The sequence below is a fragment of the Mesoplodon densirostris genome, chromosome 1, assembly GCF_025265405.1.
Source record: "Mesoplodon densirostris isolate mMesDen1 chromosome 1, mMesDen1 primary haplotype, whole genome shotgun sequence".
NCBI lineage: Eukaryota > Metazoa > Chordata > Mammalia > Artiodactyla > Ziphiidae > Mesoplodon > Mesoplodon densirostris.
The window spans coordinates 180,876,855-180,901,964 of NC_082661.1; the positions used below are offsets into that span (position 1 = coordinate 180,876,855).

The 25,110-nt window shown below is 36.6% G+C and overlaps 1 protein-coding gene across 5 annotated transcripts in view; it reads left to right on the top strand.

The window, feature by feature from the left end:
* HERC4 (HECT and RLD domain containing E3 ubiquitin protein ligase 4) overlaps positions 1-25,110 on the top strand; it is a 136,239-nt gene that overhangs the window by 79,402 nt on the left and 31,727 nt on the right. For 4 of the 5 annotated variants that reach the window (XM_060113117.1, XM_060113109.1, XM_060113126.1 and 1 more), the window contains 7 exons: positions 1,409-1,485; positions 2,091-2,215; positions 3,700-3,759; positions 3,884-3,995; positions 4,535-4,724; positions 6,077-6,249; positions 16,507-16,626. In XM_060113117.1, coding sequence (XP_059969100.1) covers positions 1,409-1,485; positions 2,091-2,215; positions 3,700-3,759; positions 3,884-3,995; positions 4,535-4,724; positions 6,077-6,249; positions 16,507-16,626 — 857 coding nt within the window. Of the gene's footprint in view, positions 1-1,408; positions 1,486-2,090; positions 2,216-3,699; positions 3,760-3,883; positions 3,996-4,534; positions 4,725-6,076; positions 6,250-16,506; positions 16,627-25,110 lie in introns of those variants that run through there. The other variant, XM_060113139.1, reaches the window with a different exon arrangement.

A 25,110-nucleotide genomic window follows, 5' to 3' on the forward strand; every position in this document is an offset into this window, starting at 1 on the left:
CTTCTAAATACTAGGCTAGCAGTATTTTTGATAATAGATACTCTTTCCATTTTGAGGTACAGGAGAGGAGAAAAAGGAAGAGGCTTTGAATGTCTTTTTTAAAAGGCACTTTATTGAAACGAAATTGAGTTATTTGTAGTGAGGTGGATGGACCTAGAGTCTGTCATACAGTGAAGTTAAGTCAGAAAGAGAAAAACAAATACCGTATGCTAACACATATATATGGAATCGAAAAAAAAAAAAGGTTCTGATGAACCTAGGGGCAGGACAGGAATAAAGCCGCAGACGTAGAGAATGGACTTGAGGACACAGGGAGGGGGAAGGGTAAGCTGGGATGAAGTGAGAGAGTAGCATTGACATATATACACTACCAAATGTAAAATAGATACCTAGTGGGAAGCAGCTGCATCTCACGGGGAGATCAGCTCCATGCTTTGTGACCACCTAGAGGGCTGGGATAGGGAAGGGTGGGAGGGAGACGTAAGAGGGAGAGGATATGGGGATTTATGTATACATATAGCTGATTCACTTTGTTACACAGCAGAAACTAACACAACATTGTAAAGCAATTATACTGCAATAAAGATGTTAAAAAAAAAGAAACAAACTCTTAAAAGAAAAACACCACAATAAAACACAAAACTTGAAAAAAAAGGCACTTTATTGTTCCTTCTTTACTTCTACTAAATTTGCCTATTAACTTTTATGTTTTTGGACCTGATTTGGGTGTTATTGATAAATAGTTGTTAACAGAGAGCTATGTGTGTCATCTTACTTTTGTACAGCTATATTGAAAGAGAAAATAATTTTACATTATGAATTTTGCATTACTCAGGAAGATTTAACATATACTTGTTTGTTGTCATTCTTTTTAAAAGTAAATATTCCTTTTCTTTTTTTTTTTTTTTGGGGGGGGGGGCTGTACCCTGCGAGGCTTATGGGATCTTAGTTGCCCAACCAGGGATTGAGCCCAGGCCACAAGCAGTGAAAATGCCAAGTCCTAACCACTGGACCACCAGGGAGTTCCCCAGAATGAATATTCTTATTTTTTATTTTCTTCTGAGCTATCTTCTATACCTTTCATTCAATTGTTACAACATCTTCAGTTTAAAATATATTGAGATAATAAAGATCTAGACTAGAAAATGCCATTTTTAGGTGAGCAGGTCAAAAGAAAGACTTGTAAAACTTATCAAATGCTTGTTGTGCTTGTGGGATCATTAACATTTGTCACTTGGTCAGTCTCATCTCCATAGCAGTCAGAACATTCTCAGTCATTTTGTATCATTGAGCCCGTGATTGAGAGGTCTCATTAAGTTAGATGATTAAGAGAAAATCCAGTAGCATATTTGATGCTCTGAAAAATGCATATAAATCTTGAATGTTTTATATTTTATTTTTATTACAGATTCTGAAGAATATTTCTGTGTAAAAAGAATTTTCTCAGGTGGAGATCAAAGCTTTTCACATTACTCTAATCCCCAGGTAATAGTAATCATATAAATAATTACTAAGCTCAGATAATTTAGAAGTTGTTTTTAAACCCATATTAATGTTCTTTATATGTTACAAAGTAATTGCCTTTAATTTTTTTCCCTCAAGTCTACAAAATTTTTCGGATCCATTTGATAAGTTTTTTTTTAAATTTATTTCTTTATTTATTTTTGGCTGCTTTGGGTCTTTGTTGCTGCACATGGGCTTTCTCTAGTCCCAACGAGTGGGGCTACTCTTCGTTGTGGTGCACAGGCTTCTCATTGCGGTGGCTTCTCTTTGTTGGAGAGCATGGGCTCTGGGTGCGCGGGCTTCAATAGTTGTGTCTCGCAGGCTCTAGAGTGCAGTCTCAGTAGTTGTGGCACACGGGCTTAGTTGCTCCGCAGCATGTGGGATCTTCCCGGACCAGGGCTCGAGACTGTGTCCCCTGCATTGGCAGGCGGATTCCTAACCCCTGCGCCACCAGGGAAGTCCCCATTTGATAAGTTTTTGTTCCAGGTGTTTGGTAGAGATTAACTTCCAAATACATAGTGGAGGTGTGTCTTGGTTTATATATAATATCTCTTCCCTCTGACTCATCCGCTGATTTTAAAATTTAGAACTGTGGGCCACCAGATGACTTTAGATATCCTGATCCTTCGAAGCAGATCTGGACTGTGAATGAAACTCTAATTCAAAAATGGCTGAGCTACCCCTCTGGAAGATTTCCTGTAGAGATAGCCAAGTAAGGAAAATATTTTATCTACACAAAGTCTCTTAACTCCATGATAGAGGAACCTGTACTTAGGAGTTTTTATTTAAGTAAATATTTCATTAAATATCATTTACAGAATGGTTTATATACAAAAGTTTAATTGTCTGGAATTTCTGTAATAGTGGATATTTTAGGAGATCTCATGTAGATGTTTATAAGTTACAGTTCTTTCATATACATAATGATATATTAAATGATAAAATATTAAATATAGCCACTTTAGGATTGGGTTTGCAAAAATGTTCCTTCTAGCTTCATAGTGGTCACTGTCTTTTAACTTCTATATTCCATGGAAGAGTTGAGTATTTCTTCTTTCTTGAATATTTTTCTTGAAGATGGACTTGTTTAGTACTTAAAGTTTTTGTTGTTGTTGTTGAAGGTGGTGTAGGTATTTGGGATGAGGGGCTATAGCTGATCGGCTATTTTTTAATTCTAAATTATTTTCCCAAACTAAAATTTTTCTTAAAAGCCTGAAGTGTAGTCTTCAGAAAAGTAACATTCCAGATTAGATTTACCACCATGTGGAATTAAGAAAGCTAAATGTGCATGTTTATATAAAAAAATTTTTTAGGAACATCAGGTTTATTTGATGAATCAGAGGACGGTAGTAATGTTTGAGAGAGTAATAAAGATATAAACAGTAATACCTTTATCAAGATTTACTTAATCTTAAGTAATTTATAGAATTCTGGTTTATTTTGAATGTTGGTTGGAGGAATGCTCTGTAGCATTAAATACTACATTTTATTTTTTATTAAATAATAAAGGTGATGTGGATTTTATCCACATAAATAATAAATAAATAAAAGGTGATTTTATTTTTTATTAAAAAATAAAGGTGATGAATGGATAAAGAAGATGTGGCACATATATATTACTGGAATATTACTCAGCCATAAAAGGAACAAAATTGAGTTATTTGTAGTGAGGTGGATGGACCTAGAGTCTGTCATACAGAGTGAAGTAAGTCAGAAAGAGAAAAACAAATACCGTATGCTAATGTATATACATGGAATCTAAAAAAATAAAAAATAAAGGGTACGGATGAACCTAGTTGCAGGGCAGGAATAAAGAGGTAGACATACAGAATGGACTTGAGGACATGGGGTGGGAGGGGGAAGCTGGGGCGAAGTGAGAGTAGCATCGACATATATACACTACCGAATGTAAAATAGTTGGCGGTGTGAAGCAGCAGCATAGCACAGGGAGATGGGCTCAGTGCTTTGTGATGACCTAGAGGGGTGGGATAGGGAGGATGGGAGGGAGGCTTAAGAGGGAGGGGATATGGGGACATGTGTATGCATATGGCTGATTCGCTTTGTTGTGCAACAGAAACTAACACAGTGTTGTGAAGCAATTATACTCCAATAAAGACCTATTTAAAAAAAAAACACCAAAGGTGAACAATTAGATTTCTCATTTTGTGATTTTGGGATTTTTAAATTTCTTTTTAGTGAAATAGATGGAACGTTTTCTTCGTCTGGTTGTCTAAATGGAAGTTTTTTAGCTGTTAGGTGAGTGACAATTCTTTGGTATACCGAATTTTTCAAATTTATTATATTAAATAATGTCATATTAAAAAGAAGGGAAAAAATTTTAAAGTTGCATTTTATTATTTTCTCTCTCTTTTTAAAATAGCAATGATGATCACTATAGAACGGGCACCAGATTTTCAGGGGTTGATATGAATGCTGCTAGGCTTTTATTCCACAAACTTATACAACCTGATCATCCTCAGATATCTCAGCAGGTTTGTTTTTAAAGTATTTTATATTTGTATTATGTAGCCTGTTGAGTTTTTTATTCCATGATTTTTTATATGTTTGTGGCCTAATTAACTTTACAGTTTCATACACTTTATTGAGATGTCTGTATAATTTTATTTAATATACAAATATAAGAATTAAAATAGGGTATTATTTTAAACTGTTTGTAATTTAGCTGTCAAATATCTGTAAATCTTTCCAGATGTTAAGAGCATACTCTTAATTACTTAATATTACCATGTTGGTTAAGTCTGTATAACTATAGATGTAGAGTTTAAATTGAGATGTAAATAAAAATCTTGTATGCAAGATTTTTAAAATTCTCTTAGCACTGCTTAGGCATTAATTTTCATTGTGCTCCAAAGTACATTCATTGATTCACTGTAAGATGGTTTCTTTTTCTTTTTCTTTTTTCCCTTCACCGTTTCACGTTTGCTGTAGTATAAGGTTTTCTTTTCCTTTCTTTTTTTGGAATATGCATTCATTTTAAATGAAGTAGGTTTCACTTTTTGTCAAAATATAGGTGGCAGCTAGCTTGGAAAAGAATCTTATTCCTAAACTGACTAGCTCCTTACCTGATGTTGAAGCACTGAGATTTTATCTTACTCTACCAGAATGTCCCCTGATGAGTGATTCCAACAATTTCACCACAATAGCAATTCCCTTTGGTACAGCTCTTGTGAACCTAGAAAAGGCACCACTGAAAGTACTTGGTAAGAATTTTAATACTTTTTTTTTTTTTACAACCTTTTCTCTTTAAATGAAAATGCTCATAACTTCTTTGCTGTTTGAAATTTTGCTACCCTGCTTATTTTGACATTGTCTTAAGGTGAGATAAACCTGTTTTTCAGTTTGTTGCTTTTTGCTAGTCATCTGATGCTAGTTGTTAGAGTTGGAGGCAAAGCATGTTAAATATTAAAATTTTAATCGAGCACAGCAGAAACAGTATCAGGAAAGATAAAAACTGTTTTTCGTACTCGCCTTCCTCATCCCCTCCAGAGTGATCTTATTGTTAAAGAAGTAAAGGAGGAGGAACAATTAAAACTGAACAGACATGGGTATTAAATCCTCCTTGAACTTTATTAACCCTTTGCCTTGTATTTCCCTCACTTGCTAATTTTCTGATGTCTCTGCATGTAGGTGAGATTCCACTGTTTATTTGATCTTATTCCTCTGGGTTTTTGGCCTAAACTTTCCTCATTTTAATTTTTCTAATTGTATACATTTCATCTCTATCTGCTGACCATTATAGTTTTCCTGCTACATTTAGTAGCAGTGCATTCCTTCTTAATAGTATTTGTTAGGTATGTGAATCTGAGATACATAAGAGTAATAAAATCAGTACAAGAAGTTTTAGGATGAGGGTGAGCAGAGGAAGCAACAAGCAAGGGGTAGAATCCTGGAATCTGAGGGAATTAGCCAGTGGTTAGAAGAGTGAAGCAGGGACTCAAAAGCATATTGCTTCCATGTTGTCAGAAGTTTTTGTTTTCCCTTCTGTCTGCTGCATAAGATTGTCATATTTGTAGTTAATAACTACAAATAGTGAACGTGGGGAAGGACAGACATGGTATACTTTACATTGTTCAGTTTCTGTATTTGATTTTCAGGAGTACCTTGCATTTTTAGGATGGTGCTTCACAACATTTCAACTTTATGTTATGTAAGTTGAAAGATAAAAGTTGGAAAGATGTTTAAATATTGGAGCAATACAGTTTTAAAAGTGTTTTGTTTAAAAATTAAAATCCTAATTTCCAAAGCACTTTTTAACAAGTGGTTTTAATACGAGATATTAAGTTTTTAATGTAGCTTAGGAAACCAAGAATGTAAATTCAATAGACCTTTCTAACTTTATTTTTGCTTTTGAGAGCTTTTAGAACCGTATTCTTTAACTTGAGGGTGGGGTGGTATCTATAAACCCTAGAAATGTTACGTAAAATACCATATTATGTGTATCTTCCTGAGGTTTTCAAAGGGTTAAGAGCCACTGCTTTCGAAAAAAGTCAGTATGATTCTGAAAATTGTGACTTTTTAAATTTTATTTTGTGTGTTCACCCTTTAATAACAGAAAACTGGTGGTCAGTACTTGAACCTCCACTATTCCTCAAGATTGTAGAACTTTTTAAGGAGGTTGTGGTACATCTTTTGAAACTCTACAAGATCGGCATTCCCCCTTCTGAAAGAAGAATTTTCAACAGTTTTCTTCATACCGCATTAAAGGTTTTAGAAATATTACATAGGGTATGTCCAATAGTCCGTTTATTTTCCTCTCTCCCCATTGCCACTAACAGACTGATGATGTTTATTTTAACATGAATATATTACAGAATTAGATTGACATAAAAGATATTATAGGAATTTGGAGAAGTTACCTAAATTTTCCTTTCAAAGAAAGAATATATCTATACTTTAGAGCTTTGGTCTTATTTGACTTTGTTAGGCGTTTATGGATAACTTGTCTGTAGTTGGGCAGAACAATAGCATACTAATGAATTAGATTGTCCTTATGTTTTTTTTGAAGAACATGATTTGTTAGTTTAAATAGTACGCTTTTTGTTATTTATTGATAGTTATAATATGAACGAGATTTCATCCTAGTTGTGATTTTAAACATTTAAACTTATGTTCCTTTTGCTGTTGGGTACTAATAGCTTCAATCAAAGTACAACCTTTGAAACAGATGACTAACTTGAAATTGGAACCATATATAATTCATTAATTTGCCTATTGTTCTTTCCTGCCCTTCTTCCCAGTGGAAGAAATAGTCCCCTTTACACTTGTAGCAGTTCAAAGTTATATGAAGAAGTAGAGTCTCAGCTGTTTAATTAAAGATGGATTTGAGACATCCCTGACAGCTGGTAGGTATATCTCTGTTGTGCCATTTGGTATTTTTAAGATGCTATTTTGGGAGACATGACCTAAGGGAGAAGGATATGTTTCTAGCCTCTAGAATGACTGAAAAATCCATATGAACCATTAATCTTTAGTTTCCTCCCCTTAACAGCTTCTTTCGTGTTTTCACACCCTTCTTGCCTGGTACTAAGGTAAATGATAAAGGGTAAAGGAGATAAGTCCTTCTGTTCTCTGTAAGAAAGAGCCCTTATGGACCATTAATTTTTTTCATAGGGGGAAATAAGTCATTCTTATGTTTGCCTTTCCCAGTCCAAGGCTTTCTTGCAGCACTTTAGGGTTAACTGGATTCTGCAGTTAACTGCTATTAAGATCTTCTGTTGTCATGGAATGGGTCTCTACTTTTCTTTATGCCTTTTGTCTAGGATTCAAGTGGTTGATTAGATTCTTTCTTTCCTCTGGACTCTCTTTTCCTACTACTTCAGTGAACCATCCTTTGTCAGCAGGACCCTCTTCCCAAATAATTATTCATCCCCCCCCTTTCTTATCTGCATTACCTCTTAAAAAAATGCTTTTTTCCCTTAGCTGTGTCTTTTTCCACGAATGAAAGTGAGGGAAGGAGAAGTGGAGGAGGAAATTGAACCTTTTGTCTTTCATAATTACAGACAGAACTTGAGCAAGTAATTTATGTGCCTGGCTCAGAAGCCTCAGTCTCTGTTGAGGAGAACCCTATGGGGTTCCATCTCCAGAGACCTTTTGGATGGAGCCATGCTAGAACTAGGATCCTAAATTATTGGTAGCTGAAAGGGAAAGGAAAATAATGTAACAGTGGCCAAGATTAGAAACCTCCATTGTACACTAATTTGTGTGAGCACTTTACGTATATCCCTCATTTAACTTTTTAAACTCTTTACAGTTAATATTTTGTCCCTTAATCTGAATATCAAAGGTCATAAACCAGTAAGTAGCAGAGTTGAAATACAAATCCAAATCGACTTCCAAAGTCCCTGCTGTTTCTAATGTACTTCTGTATCAGCAGATATAGTAATATGTTTAGATGGTTCTTTGCTTTTATTTTATGCCCCTAGATCTAGAGGTTTATACTTCCAGATTACAGATAGCATTGTATTGTTAAAAAAGACCATGGTGCTTCCCTGGTGGCGCAGTGGTTGAGAGTCCGCCTGTTGATGCAGGGGACATGGGTTCGTGCCCCGGTCCGGGAGGATCCCATGTGCCGCGGAGCGGCTGGGCCCGTGAGCCATGGCTGCTGAGCCTGCGCGTCTGGAGCCTGTGCTCTGCAGCGGGAGAGGCTACAGCAGTGAGAGGCCCGCATACCGCACACACACACACAAAAAAGGCCATGATTCTAAGTCCATCTGTGCTGCTTCTTATCAGTGTGATTTTGAACAAGTCTTTGTCTTTATCACATATGCAAATGGAGAATCATCTATAAAATAAGGATTGAAATAATGGCCTGATGGTTTCCCAGGATTGATGTATTGTTTAGATTACATAATATATATAATTATTATACATTCAGAGATTTTGTTATCACCACCACCATTTGGATGGGAAATTGCTACTTTTATCTTGATTCATTTGGTCATGCGGAAACTGAGTTCCTGTTTGAAGTTGTTACATACTCAAAAGCAGGGTAATAATGTTCCTGTTTGAAGTTGTTAAATACTCAAAAGCAGGGTAATATATCAGTTTCATAAGCATCTCTTACTGGGAGTCCTTAGGACAATCATTTATCTTTCTTTTACCTCTTACATTGGAGAAGACTTTACTTGGTCCTAATCTGTCATAGATAACTGTGGATTTCACTATCAGAGATGATTCATTTTCATCTTTAGTGGAACCTAAATTGCTAATCAGAGATCACTATCAGAGATGATTCATTTTCATGGTTAGTGGAACCTAAATTGGTAATCAGAGATTTGTGTTTTTGAAGACACCTTATGTCTGACAACTATATATATTTCTTCTCTCTGCTTCATGGTTAAGGATTAGGAAAAGTTTCTCACACAATTTCCTTCTTGACCTAATCCTGGAGCAGGATTAGGAACTGTAGAACTGGACTCTGTATTTCCTGATCATTTCAGGATATATGAATGACTTGTTTCTCCCTTATGACATGTCCTTTGGGAAGCTTTGAATCAGAAATTATTCACAGTGCTCCAGATGGCATCACAAGAAAGATAATTTTGGTACCTGCTGTCAGGAATGGATGTATTACCACGTAAATGATTTTGCTGGCAAGTAATTGTGTTATTTAGTAGTGTCTGAGTTTTCACACAGTACATTATAGAGGTACTAATATGACAAAAGAAAAGACTTACTTTGTCTGACTAGCCTAAGTGCTACATATCATGCTAATCTTCTAAGTCAGTGATTTTCACCCCCCGCATTACTTTTTGCAAGGAACCCTTAAATAAACCCAAACAAATAAGACATATGTATACTTAACCATATACTACCTCTGAACTCACATTTATAAATCAGAATACTAAACTAATTAAAATGTGAAATGTTATGATCAAACATACATAGATTTTATTTTGTACATTTTGGTCAGTAACACTGATTGTATAGGTTGTTTTCAACTTCTACCATGTGATTTCTTTTTTATTCATTTTACAGATATTTACTGAGTGCCTATTATGTGCTTATCATGGTACTAAACAGTAGTGATGCAGTGACAAGGAAAAGATGTGATTTCTACCCTTGTTAAGATTATAAATGTAGGGACTTCCCTGGTGGTCCAGTGGCTAAGACTCCATGCTCCCAGTGCAGGGGCCTGAATTCAATCCCTGGTCAGGGAACTAGATCCCACATGCTGCAACTAAAGATCCTGTGTGCCGCAACGAAGATCCCGAGTGCCGCAGCTAAGACCTGGTGCAGCCAAATAAATAAATATTTTTAAAAATGCTTTAAAAAAAAGATTATAAATGTAGAGCAGTTGTATAATACAAGTAAGTAAGCATTTATGATACAGCATGGTAAGTGCTAGATTAAGGAAAATGAAGGGTGCTATGAAAACACATAGGAGGGCACATAACTCGGAAGAATTAAAGAAGACTTCCTGGGGCCTCCCTGGTGGTGCAGTGGTTAAGAGTCCGCCTGCCGATGCAGGGGATACGGGTTCGTGCCCTGGTCTGGGAGGATCCCATATGCCGCGGAGCGGCTGGGCCCGTGAGCCATGGCCGCTGGGCCTGCGCATCCGGAGCCTGTGCTCCGCAACGGGAGAGGCCACAACAGTGAGAGGCCCACATACCGCAAAAAAAAAAAAAAAAAAGAAGACTTCCTGAAAAAAAAATGTCAATCTTATCTACCATACAAATGTATTTTTATATATATTTTTAAAACTGTTGATTTTATATGTAAATCTATATCCACGTCTTTTGGATCAGTCTTCTGTTCAGTGCCTAATTTCCCTATTTTTAAATCAATATTAACTGATTTAGTTATTAAATCACTGTGTCTGAATTAACTATCAGCCATCATTTCCCACCACGTCTTAAGCTTGACTGAAATTTGTTTGTTCCTGAACCAAACCTGATTTCTAAATTGTTAGTTTTTATTCTAACATAGCATTTCTTTTCAAAAACATATGTCATATCTGCAGGATGTAAAAACTGCAAACACTGGTTGCTATTGGTGAAAGAAAATTTACCTTTAAAAATAAAAAATATTCCAGATAAAGAAAAGTATATATCAGAGGTCAGTGGCATGTGAATCATTTTCAACAAGAGTCACTAAAACTTTTTAAAATAAATTTATTTGTTTGTTTGTTTAATTTATTTATTTATGGCTGCGTTGGGTCTTTGTTGCTGCACGCAGGCTTTCTCTAGTTGTGGCGAGTGGGGGCTACTCTTCATTGTGGTGTGTGGGCTTCTCATTGCAGTGGCTTCTCTTGTTGCGGAGCATGGGCTCTAGGCACATGGGCTTCAGTAGTTGCGGCACGTGGGCTCAGTAGTTGTGGCGCTCAGGCTCAGTAGTTGTGGCTCACGGGCTTAGTTGCTCCACGGCATGTGGGATCTTTCCCGACCAGGGCTGGAACCCCTGTCCCCTGCATTGGCAGGCATATTCTTAACCACTGCACCACCAGGGAAGCCCCAAGAGTCACTAAATTTTTTAAGTGTCCAATGTAATATAAAAGTTAATGTATATATTTATAAACATAAATATTGGAGAGGGAAAAGCCAATGAGTTTTTGTGTGTAATTATTGGGTATTTTTCTTTTTTGGTAGAAAGAGTTTGGCTGTAGGGCAAGGGTCTGAAGACTTTTTCTGTGAAGGGCTAGATAGTAATATTTTATACTTTGTGAGCTGCATGGTTTCTGTTACAGCTGTTCAACTCTATCTTATGTTTTTGATGCTATTGTAAATGATAATTAAAATCTTTTATTTTCTGATTATTGCTAGTATGGAGAAATTTAGTTGAGTTTCTATTGTTAGTGTGGCAAAATTTAGTTGAGTTTTCACCTTGTACTCTGTGACCTTGATAAATTAATTTAATATTTCTCTTATAGATTCATTTGGATTTTTTATGTACACAGTCATGTTATTTTCTTGCCTTATTTTATTGGCTAAGACTTCCCAGTACAGTGTTGAATATAAATGGTTGCAGTGGACATTCTTGTCTAATTCTTCATCTTAGAAAGAAAGCATTTAATATTTTACCCATAAATATGATGTTAGCTATAGAGTTGTGTTTTTGTTTTGTTTTGTTTTAAGGTGGGCTTTATCTGTTTGAAGAAGTTCCCTTCTATTCCAGGTTTGCTGAGTGTGTTTATTATGAAGGGATGTTGAATTTTGTTAGATACTTTTTTCTGCATCTATTGAGCTGAACAATTATTTATTTATTTATTTTGCTGTTTTTCTGAAATTTAGTGAAATTCATTTATATTTGAATGTTAAACCAGTCTTGCATTCCTGGGGTAAACTCCACTTGGACATTTGATATTATTTTATATATATTGTTGGATTTAATTTGCTCATATTTTGTTGAGGGTTTTACGTCTGTGTTCATGAGCAATGTTGTTTCTCATCAGCTTTTTAGTATCAGGGTTATCCTAATTCATAAAGTGAATTAAGAAATGATCTGTCTTTCTCTGTTTTCTGAGTTTGTTTAAGATTGGTATTATTGGGACTTCCTTGGTGGCACAGTGGTTAAGAATCCTCCTGCCAGTGTAGGGGACATGGGTTCAAGCCCTGGTCCGGGAAGATCCCACATGCCTGTGGAGCAGCTGGGCCTGTGCGCCACAACTACTGAGCCTGCGCTCTCTAGCCTGTGAGCCACAACTACTGAGCCCATGTGCCACAACTAACTGAAGCCCGTGCGCCTAGAGCCCGTGCTCTGCAGTGGGAGAAGCCACTGCAATGAGAAGCCACTGCAACGAAGAGTAGCCCCCACTCACCGCAACTAGAGAAAAGCCTGTGCGCAGCAACAAAGACCCAACACAGCCAAAAATAAACAAACATAATTTAAAACAAACAAACAAAACCACTTAGATATGTCACCTCTTGGGAAAAAAAGGTAATATTGCTTCCTTAAATGTTTGATAGAATTCACCAGTGAAGCTATCTTGGCCTGGAATTTTCTTTTGGGAAATTAAAAAATTTAATATTAAATATACAAAATAAATAGAGTATAATTTATGTTTTCTGTTTCATATCTTTCCTTTCCTCTACTTGATTTGTCCTTAATTTGATCATCATTTTCCAGGTTCTTAAAGTTGAGGCTATTTTTTGGGGGCGGTGCTGTGCCATGCAGCGTGTGGGATTGAACCCCAGGCCATGGCAGTGAAAGTGCTGAGTCCTAACCACTAGACCACCAGGGAATTCCTGAGCCGAGGCTTATTAGATCATTGATTTTAGACCATTTATTCTAACATCATTTAATGCTATAAATTTCCTTCTATGCTCTGCTTTACCAGAATTCCACAAATTTTGATATGTTTTTATTTTCATTAAGTCATCTCTGAGTCTGGCTCTGTTGATTACTTTGTCTCTAGACTTTATGTGGTCTTTGTTTTATTTACTTATTTGCTTTTTGATATATCTCACAATTTTTGGTTGTCTGTAAAATAGTAGACGCTGAAGTAATTAGATTTAAATCCTGTATGTGTATACCTCTTATGTGGTTGTTAGTGTAGGGATTTAAGCCAATCTAATCTGCAGTTGAACTGGAATTGAGTTTTTAGTTTGCTGTAGTTAACTTCATTGCACCGGAAACCTCAGATTCCTCTAATATTGTCTGATGCTTAAGGTGAAGGTGAAACGTCAAAGATTTCTTCTCAGTGTTTGTGCTTCACTCTGCATGCCTGCTCCAAAGAGGGGTTTCTCTCCCCACTTTTGCCCCTCCTCAGTGGTGAGCTGGTGTTGCTTGTTACTTAGTGCTTTCGAGATTGGTAGAGGAGAAGGAACAGAAAAGTTCTTTGTTATTGGGTATAGTGTTGGTCTTAGGTAGATAGCTGGGTGTGTACCAGGGTCTCGGGGATGGGATTTTCCCAGAGTTTCTGCTCCCACCCCCAGCAGTAGAGAGCCTCTAGTGCTACTGATACAAGATTCTGGGCTCAGGACAGTTCTTGTCCCCCTTCTTCCCAGGGATTGAGGATTTTATCCCTCCTCCAGCAACATGGCATAGAATTTGCTTCCCCTTCCTCAGTGGCTTAAAGTTTTTGCTTTCTCTGAGAGAAGGAACTGGACAGGGTGGCAGGCCTTGTTTCTTTCTCACAGAGGCAGCCAATGCCTTCTTGCACCACTGAGAGAGTCTCTTGATCTCCTGCCCTGTTTCCACTCATCCTCCTGGGCACCCAGTAGAGGTCTGTGGCAAGAGTCTATGAGTGAGTGCAAACTGTCTGAGGCTCCCGGGGGTTTTAATCCTCTCAAGTAATCCCATACTCAGCCTTAAGCAATTTCTTAGAATTTTAGCTGATTTCTTCTTCGCTGTTGGTATGACAGTGCTAAACTTCCTCTTGCTCTGCCATGGTGACCCATTTCTTTGGAAGTATCTGTCCATCCTTGAACTTCAGGCTACTTGGTTATCTTGTGACTTTAGCTCTCTGATGGATACAAGGAAAACTTGGGGTAATTCAGAAGTGTTTTAATTGCCACTTTTCTAGGATTTTCCAAATATATTTTTGTTATTGACTTTTAGTTTATTTCTGTTGTGGTCAAAGAACATGCTTTGTATATGTTGGATTCTTTTACCGATATTTATTAAGGCTTGTTATATGGTCCGGGTTATGATATATGTTAGTGAACATTCCATGTACAATTACTGGGTGGAATGTTCTATTTTTTTCTTTCCATTTTATTGAGATATAACTGACATATTTGACTTACATACATTATGAAATGATTACCAAATAAGTTTACTCAACATCCATTATCTCATATAGATACAACATTAAAGACAGAAGAAAATTTGTTTCCTTGTGATGAGAACTCTTAGGATTTACTCTCAACAACTTTCATACATATAACATACAGAAGTGTTAACTATATTTATGTTGTTTTACGTTACATCCCTAGTATTTATTTATCTTATAACTGGAAGTTGGTACCTTTTGACCCCCTTCATCCACTTTCCTCTCCCCCCACCCCCACCTCTGGTAACCACAAATCTGATCTCCTTTTCTATGAGTTTGTTTTTGAAGTACAGTTGACTTACAACACTATATTAGTTCCTGGTACAAAACATAATTTGATATTTCTATACATTTCAAAATGATTGCCATGGTAAGTCTAGTTGTCATCTGTCACCATACAAAGATATTGCATAATTATTGACTATATTTCCCACACTGTACACTTTCACACCTCTGACTCATTTATTTCATAACTGAAAGTTTGTACCTCTTTATCTCCTTCACCTGTTTCTCTCCTGCCCCCACCTTCCTCCCTTCTGGCAACGAGTTCAAGTTGGTTGAAATTGATGTTCAAATCTTCCTTACTTACTGATTTTGCCCTTCTTTTTTTGTTTTGTAAATCAGTTACTAAGAGAGGGGTGTTAAAACTTCTAACGATGATGATGGTTCTGTCAATTTTCCCTTCTTGTATTTTGAAGCACTGTTATTTGGGATTGTCATGACTTCTTGATAAATTAATTCTTTTATCATTATGAAATGTACCTTTTTTCCCTCTGGAGATGCTTGTCTTGAAATGTACTCTTAAGAGTAGCCTCCCAGTTGCTGCTTTCTGTTGGGGCGTTGTCCATCCCTGTCTCCCCCACCCCAAATCTCACTTGTGCTTTCATGGTTTAAGAGTTGCCAAAGATGTGGGGGGAGGGATTTACATGCAGATTTGGGGGCTTTGTCCTCAGGATTCCTTTCTGGGATTTTTCTTCCTCATTGTCTGCCATGTTGGCAGCTTCGATCTCACACTTCTCTGTCTAATAAAACTGTTGCTTTCTGCATGTGCTGCATCCCTTACCCCTTATGCTGCTTTGGAAGTACTCCCATGTTAAAAAAAAATGTGGTTCTCAACATGTGCTTTCCTTCTTTCAGAGATTGTGTTCATTCTTGTTTCTGCCTGCTTTGGGTTGATCTCCAGTGTTTTTAAATAGCTGTTTTTTAAATATACTGTCCAGAGATTGTAACTGTTATTGTCAGGAGGATTAGTCTGATACAAAGTACTCTGCCATATCCAGCACTAGAACTCCTCTAGTTTCTTTTAATTTAGAATAACCCCCACCTTTCGATCTCATTACCTTGACTTTTTGGAGAGTCCTGGCCAGTCTTCTTGTAAAGTTCCTACAATTAGGATAATTGTCTGTTTCCTTATAATGATGTTTAACTTGTTCCTCTTTCCCTGTATTTCCTATAAACTGGAATTTAAATCAAGGACTTGACTAGATTCAGGTTAGACATTTTCTTGGTTCACAGATAATGTCTGTACTTCCTGTTGCATTATATCAGCAGGGAATTTTTTTTTTTTTTTTTTTTTTTTTTTTTTGGGCCGTGCTTCGAGGCACATGGGATCTTAGTTCCCTGACCAGGGATCGAACCTGCGCCCCCTGCAGTGGAAGTGCGGAGTCTTGACCACTGGACTGCCAGGGAAGTCCCAGCAGGAACATAATATTTGATTGTCCCAGTATGGGTGGTGGTTAGTTAGATCACTCAGTTAAGGTGGTGGTCTCCACTGTTAAGACTTGTTTTTCCTTTTGTAATTAGTAAGCAATTTCTAGGATGGTAATTTGCACTGTCTTCATTCTTCACATCCTACCCAAATGTCATCCTCTTAGTTTATTATAATCAGATGCCACTATTGAGTGACGGTTAACAAGCATTAGCTATTCTTACTATTATTTAAGTCCCATTCCCAACCAGAAGACTTTATAGTTTCTAGTCTTTGTATACTATATATACTTATGGTACATATCTCTTATTGTGTGGTGGTTACATAAATATTTTTTAATGGATTTTGAGGTACTAAATACAGATATCACATCTTATAAATCTTGGTGTTTCCCATAGCACTTAACTAGCATTTTGCATATGGTAGGCACTCAGTAAATTATTCTTTTATAGGAAGAGAAAATAGCTAAGAAATCTCAAACCTTTTTCTATTTAAACATTCTTCAGTCTCTTTCTTAGGTACTGGTTAAATTTAATGTTAATTACATTTTTGTTTTTTGTAGGTAAATGAGAAAACTGGACAGATTATACAATATGATAAATTTTATATACATGAAGTACAAGAATTGATAGACATACGGAATGATTATATCAACTGGGTCCAACAGCAGGCCTATGGAATGGTATGTTTCCTATTGCATTTTATGGTTTCGTTTTTATGAATCATTTGTTCTAATACAAAAGGAACAATTGTGTATTTTTGAAACAACAAAGCTTTTTCAGAGCTTTTATTCAGAGCTCATTTTTTAAATAAAAACATATGCAAAGGAGCAGCTATATGTTATGCAGTATTTATACGTAAGCATTCTGCTCTTATACCAAAGCCAACCAAAGAGATAGATTACACTTTTCTACAGAAAAATGCAAATATGACTTATTTTTCTAAGTCTCATTTATTTTGCATGAGGTTGTCTCTTAATTCTCTAATGTTGAGGATACTGGAGTCTCTGATACTTGAACTCTAAGGACGTATTAAAATTGTGAGATCGGTGCCTCAGAACTACCAGAAGTGAGCTGTGGTACCGTTGATTCTAGTTTCTATTTTTCCCCTTCTATGTGCTTAATTTGATTTCAGTTTTTTGGCATACCTCCACAAGTGCCACATATTTCTTTCCATGTGGCTAAGTCTCTAATAACTTGATACTTAATTAAAATAATAGCATAGGGACTTCCCTGGCGGTCCAGTGGTTAAGACTCTGCGCCTCCACCTCAGGGGGTGAGGGTTCGATCCCTGGTCAGGGAACTAAGATCCCACGTGCCGCATGGCCAAAAAAATAAAATAAAAATAAAAATAATATCATAGTCTTATATAACTTTAATTACTCACACAAAATTTCAGTATAGAAATGGGTAAGCAGCTAGATATAAAACAGGTTTAGACTCTTATTCGCTAACCATTATGATATACTTAAGGCCAACTTTTCCACCCCTGAAGCAGGTAATTTAAGCAACATGCATGTAGCAATTCTAGGAAGGTGAATAGCCGTCCATTGCTTGCTAGGTACCAACTGCAAGCTCCTTGTGGATAGGCACTCTGTCGGTTTATTCACCAGCACTTCTTACAGTATCTCAAATATGTTCTAGTAGGCACTTAGAAAGTACAGTAGTTTTTTTTTTTTTTTTTTTTCGGTATGCGGGCCTCTCACTGCTGTGGCCTCCCCCGTTGCGGAGCACAGGCTCCGGACGCGCAGGCTCCGGACGCGCAGGCTCAGCGGCCATGGCTCACGGGCCCAGCCGCTCCGCGGCATATGGGATCCTCCCAGACCGGGGCACGAACCCGTATCCCCTGCATCGGCAGGCGGACTCTCAACCACTTGCGCCACCAGGGAGGCCCGTACAGTAGTTTTTGAATGGCAGTGCAGTTAGTGCATGCTGTTTTTAGGATGCTCTTACCTATAGGAATCAGGTCACTTCTAGAACATCTTTGCTTCCCTAGATACTTGGATCTGGATTGGGAGAGATTTGTTGATTTATTTTTTCCCGCAGAATTGCTAGGAGGCTCAGTCAAGTTTACAAACATCCTACAGATTTATGTCTGCTCATTTGCTTATTCAACAAATACTTACTAAGACTCTCCTTTGTAACAGGCACTTATTTAGGTATAAGAAATACAGTGATTAACCAGATGGATAAGGCCCTGTTCTCATGAAACATATAATCTAGTGGGCAAGATGGATAGTAGTCAAGTAAAGGGAAAAAATAAAAAAAAAAAAGCTTAAGGGCCTCCCTGGTGGCTCAAGTGGTTGAGAGTCCGCCTGCCGATGCAGGGAATACGGGTTCGTGCCCCGGTCTGGGAGGATCCCATATGCCGCGGAGCGGCTGGGCCCGTGAGCCATGGCCGCTGAGCCTGCGCGTCCGGAGCCTGCGCGTCCGGAGCCTGTGCTCCGCAACGGGGGAGGCCACAACAGTGAGAGGCCCGCATACCGAAAAAAAAGCTTAAAATATGCACTATATAGAGAATTAAAATAAGAGAAGGTAATAAAGACAGGATGGTTTCTTGTGGTTGGGTAATCAGAAAAGTCTTGTCTAATGAAGTATGATCTGTAATCTAAATGACAAAAAGCAGCCATGTAAGATCAGAGCAAAGAAAATTTCAGGAAAAATTACATCTATTAAAAGGCCTTAGGTGAGAGCAAGCTTGACATGTTTGAAGAATAGAAAAAGGCCAGTGTGGCTAAAATATGGGAATGGGGAGAGTTCTGAGAAAGGATCAGAGAAATGGGCAGGTGCCAGATCATGAAAGGTTTAGTAAATTAGGATCGGGGACATGGATTTTATCTGAAGTGTTATGGTAAGCCCTTGGAGGGTGGTAAGCAGGGGGTGAATACTGTACAGTGTAATTTATATTCTGAAATAACCACTCTGTCAGCTGTGTGGAAGATGGAGTGAAGGGAATGGAGTAGATAAGGTGAGAGAAAATGATGGTTTTGACTAGGATTGGTAGTTGTATAGATGGAAGATGGAAATGGACTCGGGTAACTCTTGGAGGTAAAATGGCCAAGAATTGCTGATGGATATGAGATGAGAAAAGGAGAGAAATCAACAAAGGAGATGAAGAGAGGTAGGAGGAAAACTAGGAGAGAGTTGTGGGAACCAAAATTGAAAAGTGAAGGAGAAACCATATTGAACGCTGCTGAGAAATAGGATAAAACCATAGAATTGATCAATGCATTTGGTTACGTGAAGGTCATTGGTAACCTTGATAATGCCAGTCTAGAGTAAGTATGCTTAAGAGAAATTTAGGGGTGAGGATAGGGAACAAAAGCCATAGGCAGTACTCTCAAGAAGTTCTGCACTGAAGAGGAGGGAGTAAAAAAGTAGGGTGGTTAGCTGGAGTCAAGGGACAACAGTTTTTTAAGAAAGAAAGTACTTGACCTCTGGAAAGCTTTGAATAAATATTTCCTTTTTCCTTCCCTATTTAAACTAAATCTCTCACCTAGATAAAGCTTTTCAAACTCTTCCTCCAGTGAACCCCTAAGACAGGAGAAAAAACATATTTCTTGAGGTTATTAATTTTCCCTCTGCAGGACTTGTGTGAAGTCTCATATTTTATCTTCAAGAGAATGCAAATTTGGGGCTTCGTAAATATTTACTGCAGGGGGGGGGTGGTGTGATGAATTAGGAGATTGGGATTGGCATATATACTCTAATATGTATAAAATGGATAACTAATAAGAACCTGCTGTATAAAAAAATAAATAAAATTCAAAAATGAATAAATATTTACTGCAATGTAAAAGGGATTAAAATTATTTCCCATTGAGGAAAACTGATGATTCAGAGAATGAACTTTTTTTTTTTTTTTTTTTTTTTGCGGTATGCGGGCCTCTCACTGTTGTGGCCTCCCCCGTTGCGGAGCACAGGCTCCGGACGCGCAGGCTCAGCGGCCATGGCTCACGGGCCCAGCCGCTCCGCGGCATATGGGATCCTCCCGGACTGGGGCACGAACCCGTGTCCCCTGCATTGGCAGGCGGACTCTCAACCACTTGCGCCACCAGGGAGGCCCGAGAATGAACTTTTTTTATCGAAAAACTTGCATGTAAACGCTGATACACCACCTAGATACCCTAGGTCTTTGAGCAGTGTTTTTGAGATTGGAGTGATTATATAGACTCCTTTTAAAATAAAATAATTCCTTTAAGAAGCTTAGTGTTCACTTACCTTATTTACGATTATCTTATTTAAATATATACAAACACTAAACTAGTTCTAAACTCCTGGTACATAGCTTTTAAAAGAATTCTTAAGGCATAACAAATTGGTAAATTAATTATAACTCTACAAATTTAATAATCAAGTTAATATTTGATATGGAAGATGATTATGTTCTCTTGATCAGGAATCTCAGCTTACAGCGTAAATATGATAAGGAAGGAATGTGACATAAGAGAACCTAGCTTCATATCCCACCTCGTTTTTTTAGATTTTTATTGAATATAATTCCTTGTGCTATACAGTAAATCCTTGTTGCTTATCTATTTTAATGTATAGCAGTTCGTAGCTATAATCCCCTACTCCTAATTTGTCCCTCCTCCCTCCACCCCTTTGATAACCGTAAGTATGTTTTCTCTGTCTGTGAGTCTCTTCTGTTTTGTATATCGATTCATTTGTATTATTTTTTAGATTCCACATGTAAGTGATATCATATAGTGTTTGTCTTTCTGTCTGACTTATTTCACTAAGCATGCCACTCTCTCCTGGAGAGTTATATCCTCTTGGATCACTGTGAATTAGATCTGATGTTCTTTGACATCTGAATTTTTATCTGGTATGTAGGTCATAAACTACTTGTATTCTGAACAAGTTAAGAGAAATGCCAGTCTAATAGGATTTTCAAGCTAGCAGTAATCTTGTGCTACGTGGAAAAGCTATGGTTTGAATGTTTGCTTTTAAGCTTGGCAGGCTTGTATCCAGACTCCTCTTGGTATGTATCTGTGATGATATCAAATTGAATTTCCTTAGGAATTCTTTCAGTGCTACTGTTTTCTGGTAAGAGGGAGACAGTAGAGGACCACATTCTTATTTCTAGACTTTCTAAGTTGCTGTACTTGAAAATTGCCCTCTATTACTCTACTCTTTCAACCACATGTTTTTCCTTTCTCTCCATTTAGAGACAGACTGGTATTAAATAGGTGGTTGTTGCAGTGGAAACTTGTTCTTTAATGTGCATAGTGGACTTAATGTCACATCTTAGAAATCAGAATCTAGAACCGTGATTTGGGTTCTTCTAGTCTTCTGGAAATGGAAGGCTGACAATTTACTTTGAAGGTCTTTGACTAACTCTTAAGTAGTTTATTAATTTATATTATGACATCTGAAGGTACTTCTTTCTTTGAGAGAGTTCAGATCACTTTTACATTTACACATAACACTAAAGACTTTTCCTGAGGCTGTTTAATAAAATTCCTGCTTGCGTTCCTAGTCTTAATACTAGGTTGAACATCATGTTGGCCCTGTAAGTAAAGTTACTAAAGTTTTAAAGTGTCTATCCTAAAGATACTCATATGCTGTTTTGTGACGATATAGATGTGTATATGTGTATTTATGTGCACATAGACATATATACGCATATATACGTACTTATATCTATGTATACAATGTACATATGTATACCATTACTAAACAAGAGTTATGATCTTGAAATAATTCCATTCCTTCATGTGAAAGTTTATAATATTCCTTGATAGAAGATAATTACTATGAATTATAAGAAATATGTCTATAAATTGTATTTATATATATACACATATATTTTATATATAAATATATACACGTATATATGTAAAACTTTACCTTGTTCTAAACACTGCAAGGAAATTATTTTACCTTTATTATATTACCTTTATTATATATTACCTTTATTATATTTCTCTTTACGCCATAGTCTGTTGAGATTTCTTTCTCCATTTCCTTTCTTTCCCAGTCAAGGATTTTAAGAATCCATCAGGAATATACACCTTAAACTAACACAGTGCTGTATGTCATTTATATCTCAATAGAACTAGAGGAAAAAAACAAAATAAAAAAGAGAACCCATCAGGTATATACTTTCCTGGTCTCTAAACATTAAAAACTAATTCTGTGAAATTCTTTGCATTCCTTGTAATATCCTCTTATACAGCGGAGACTAACTTTTCACCTCATCTTCTTCCATTTTCCCATCCTGTTTCATCTGTTTCCCTTTTCATGGTTCCATGAAGTTTTTGCTTGATCCTTCTACTCCTGCTGGTTACTGTATAAGCTTCTCTGTTTTGTTTGTTTTTCCAGACTCTGATATTAGGGTATGACATTTTTTCAGTTGGATTTCTTTTGCTTTTTATCTGTTTTTCTCCCTCTACAATAATTTCTTGGCAAAACAAAAGAGCACATGAGTTCTCTCTCTTTTTATCTTCTGCTATTTGATGTTTTTCTCCACTTTCTAGATATTAGTGTCAGTTTATTTGCTTACCTCTTAACTTTGCTCTAAAATTGTTTATAAAAATACTTTAGTGAGGAATTCCCTAGCGGTCCAATAGTTAGGGCTCCATGCTTTCACTGCCGAGGGCCAGGTTTGATCCCTGGTTGGGTAACTAGGATCCCACAAGCTGCACGGTGCGGCCAAACAAAAACAAAAACAAAAAAAAACAAAAAAACTTTAGTGGTTACAACTAAAATCTTTGCTCTTTTTTCTTCCCTTTCTTATACTTTTCGTTACTGTACATACGTATCGATACATATCTAGTAAAAATTGATTAATTTAGAATAAAGTGTAGAAAGGTCTGTGCTGAGTCTGTCCCTCTTATAATTAAAAGTCAAGTTAAGCATTTTTTAAAGTGCATATTCTATTATTTCAAGAACTGTGTATACCTATGTAAGACATGTCAGATACAAGTAAGTACTAATAAATATATTTGATAAATTGTTGACATTTTTACAGTCTTTGATATTACACTTTATATATTTTTAAGTCATAAATTTTATTTCAATATTAATTGTGCTGTGTTTGTAAATCATTACTGTATTTCTTCTGTGGCATTAAGGTTTTGTACTTTAACTGCGGACAGTGCTGAGCTAACTATGACATGCTCATCAGCAAACTAGGAAGATAGACTGACATAACAGCTAGGGAGACCATCTTTGGGAAGATAGGCCAGTACTTAACTTTCTAGGTTTGAGTTTCTTCCTCATTTAATGAAATGAAATTAAAATACATTTGTGTTCTTTAATAGTGCAATACATTTAATACTTGCAGTTATAAACCTTGCAGCTATAATATTTCCCAGAAGGTTCATACTTGCTTTTTAAAGTTCCCTTGTCATTTTTAATGGCATTAGTGTTTTGCAGACTCTTGGACTGATTCCTTATGCCTTGAATTACCAAGTTGTATTGGTTTATTTTTCATTTTCTTCGTGTTTTAGAAGTATCTTTTTTTTTTTCTGCCTAGTCACCAACACCTTTCTTATTTATTTGAATTACTTAAGTAACTTCGGTATCCTCTGTTTATACCTCCTCAGAATAATCCTATGTTATACCCTTAAATAATGATGACACCAGCAATGATACAGTGTTTTGCCATAAGTAATTTGTTGAAACTATAACATGCCAAGGAGTTGCATCTTTTTTGTCTATAACTAACTAGAACTCTCATTAACCATTGATGTTAAAAGCAGCCTTAGTGTAAGTCTGCTTTGGACCATGAGACCCTGACTTTTGAACATTCCTTTAGGCCTTTCTTACTCAAGTTTCTAGGACATTGGGTAACTAAAATTAGGCATGCCTTGACCTAATTTCAGGGCCCCCAGTCTACAAACAGCCAACAGTTAGTGCTTGAGTATGTGGATTTGGAGCCACTAGTAGGTCACACATTGAATGATGTGGTAAATTTTTAGCAATAGACCTTTCATTGACCTCACGTATTTTGTAATATCCTGTCCGTACCCCCACCACATTTTTTCCTTCTAAAGTTTCCTTGGAAATACTACTTTGGTTCATTTAGACTTGCAACTAATATAACAACTATCTTGCAACTCTAATATTTCCCAGAGGAGTTTATCCTTGCTTTTTTACATATTTACTTTTTTTTCTTTTTAAATGTTTGAGCTTTTGTCTTAGATCCTTAACACTTAAATTGAAATTTCTAATGATATGGTTTTCCCTTTGATGCCTCTCCCGTAGGTAAATCATTTTGCCTGATATCTAATAGTCTCTTTTCCCAAGTTTTCCACATGTCCCATTATTTTTCATATTCCTTCTAGCTCCCATCTGTCTGTACCATCAAACTTTTGTTCTGCTTTAATATGGTTTAGTTACACTATAAATTCTGACTATCTTATTGGCTTCCCAGTGCTAAAGGATATTCCTAGAACCTTTATCTATTTACATGTAGCAATAAAAAAGTACATATATATTAATGTTTCATTATTAAGAATAAGATCCATCTTCCATGATACCAGGTATCAAATATAGTTTTCACGCTGGCCGTAGGTAGTCAGAAAATACTGAAAGGTGTTTCTTTGCTTTTTCACACCTTCTTAGCTGTAATAGCACTTTAAAAAACATCCCACAAGATACACTAAAAAAGTATTTCAGTTGTTCCTGTTAAATTGCTTTAAATTAAACTGAGTGTAATCTAAAAGGGTTTTTCTGCAGAACAGCTTGTAAATATATTCTTCTGTTAACACTGCCAATGGGGCACGTATATAGTGATAACTTGGTACTCTGAATTTTTTGAAAGAAGCTATTATCAATAATTACCTTTCTCAGAACAGGAAATTAGAGTCATATTTTACTTATGCCTACACTGCTTTGGCTTAATTTAGCACAATATAGTGAACAAACCCTAAGTGTTTGCTAATACCTTAAAGCTTCCAGTGATACCCCTTGTGGCATGCAAGAATTTAGCCAATTAGAAAGTTAGAGGGAAGCATCCACACAAGACTGCCTTCACTTCTGATACCAATTGCAAGGTTAGAGGATTCCTAGAACCACTCTCAGGTTCAGTAATTTGCTACAAGACTTCACAGAACTAACTGGAAACAGTTATATTGACATCTATAGTTCATTATAGGGAAAGAGTACAGATTAAAACACCAAGGGGAAAAGTGCATAAGGGTAGAGTCTGGGAAAGG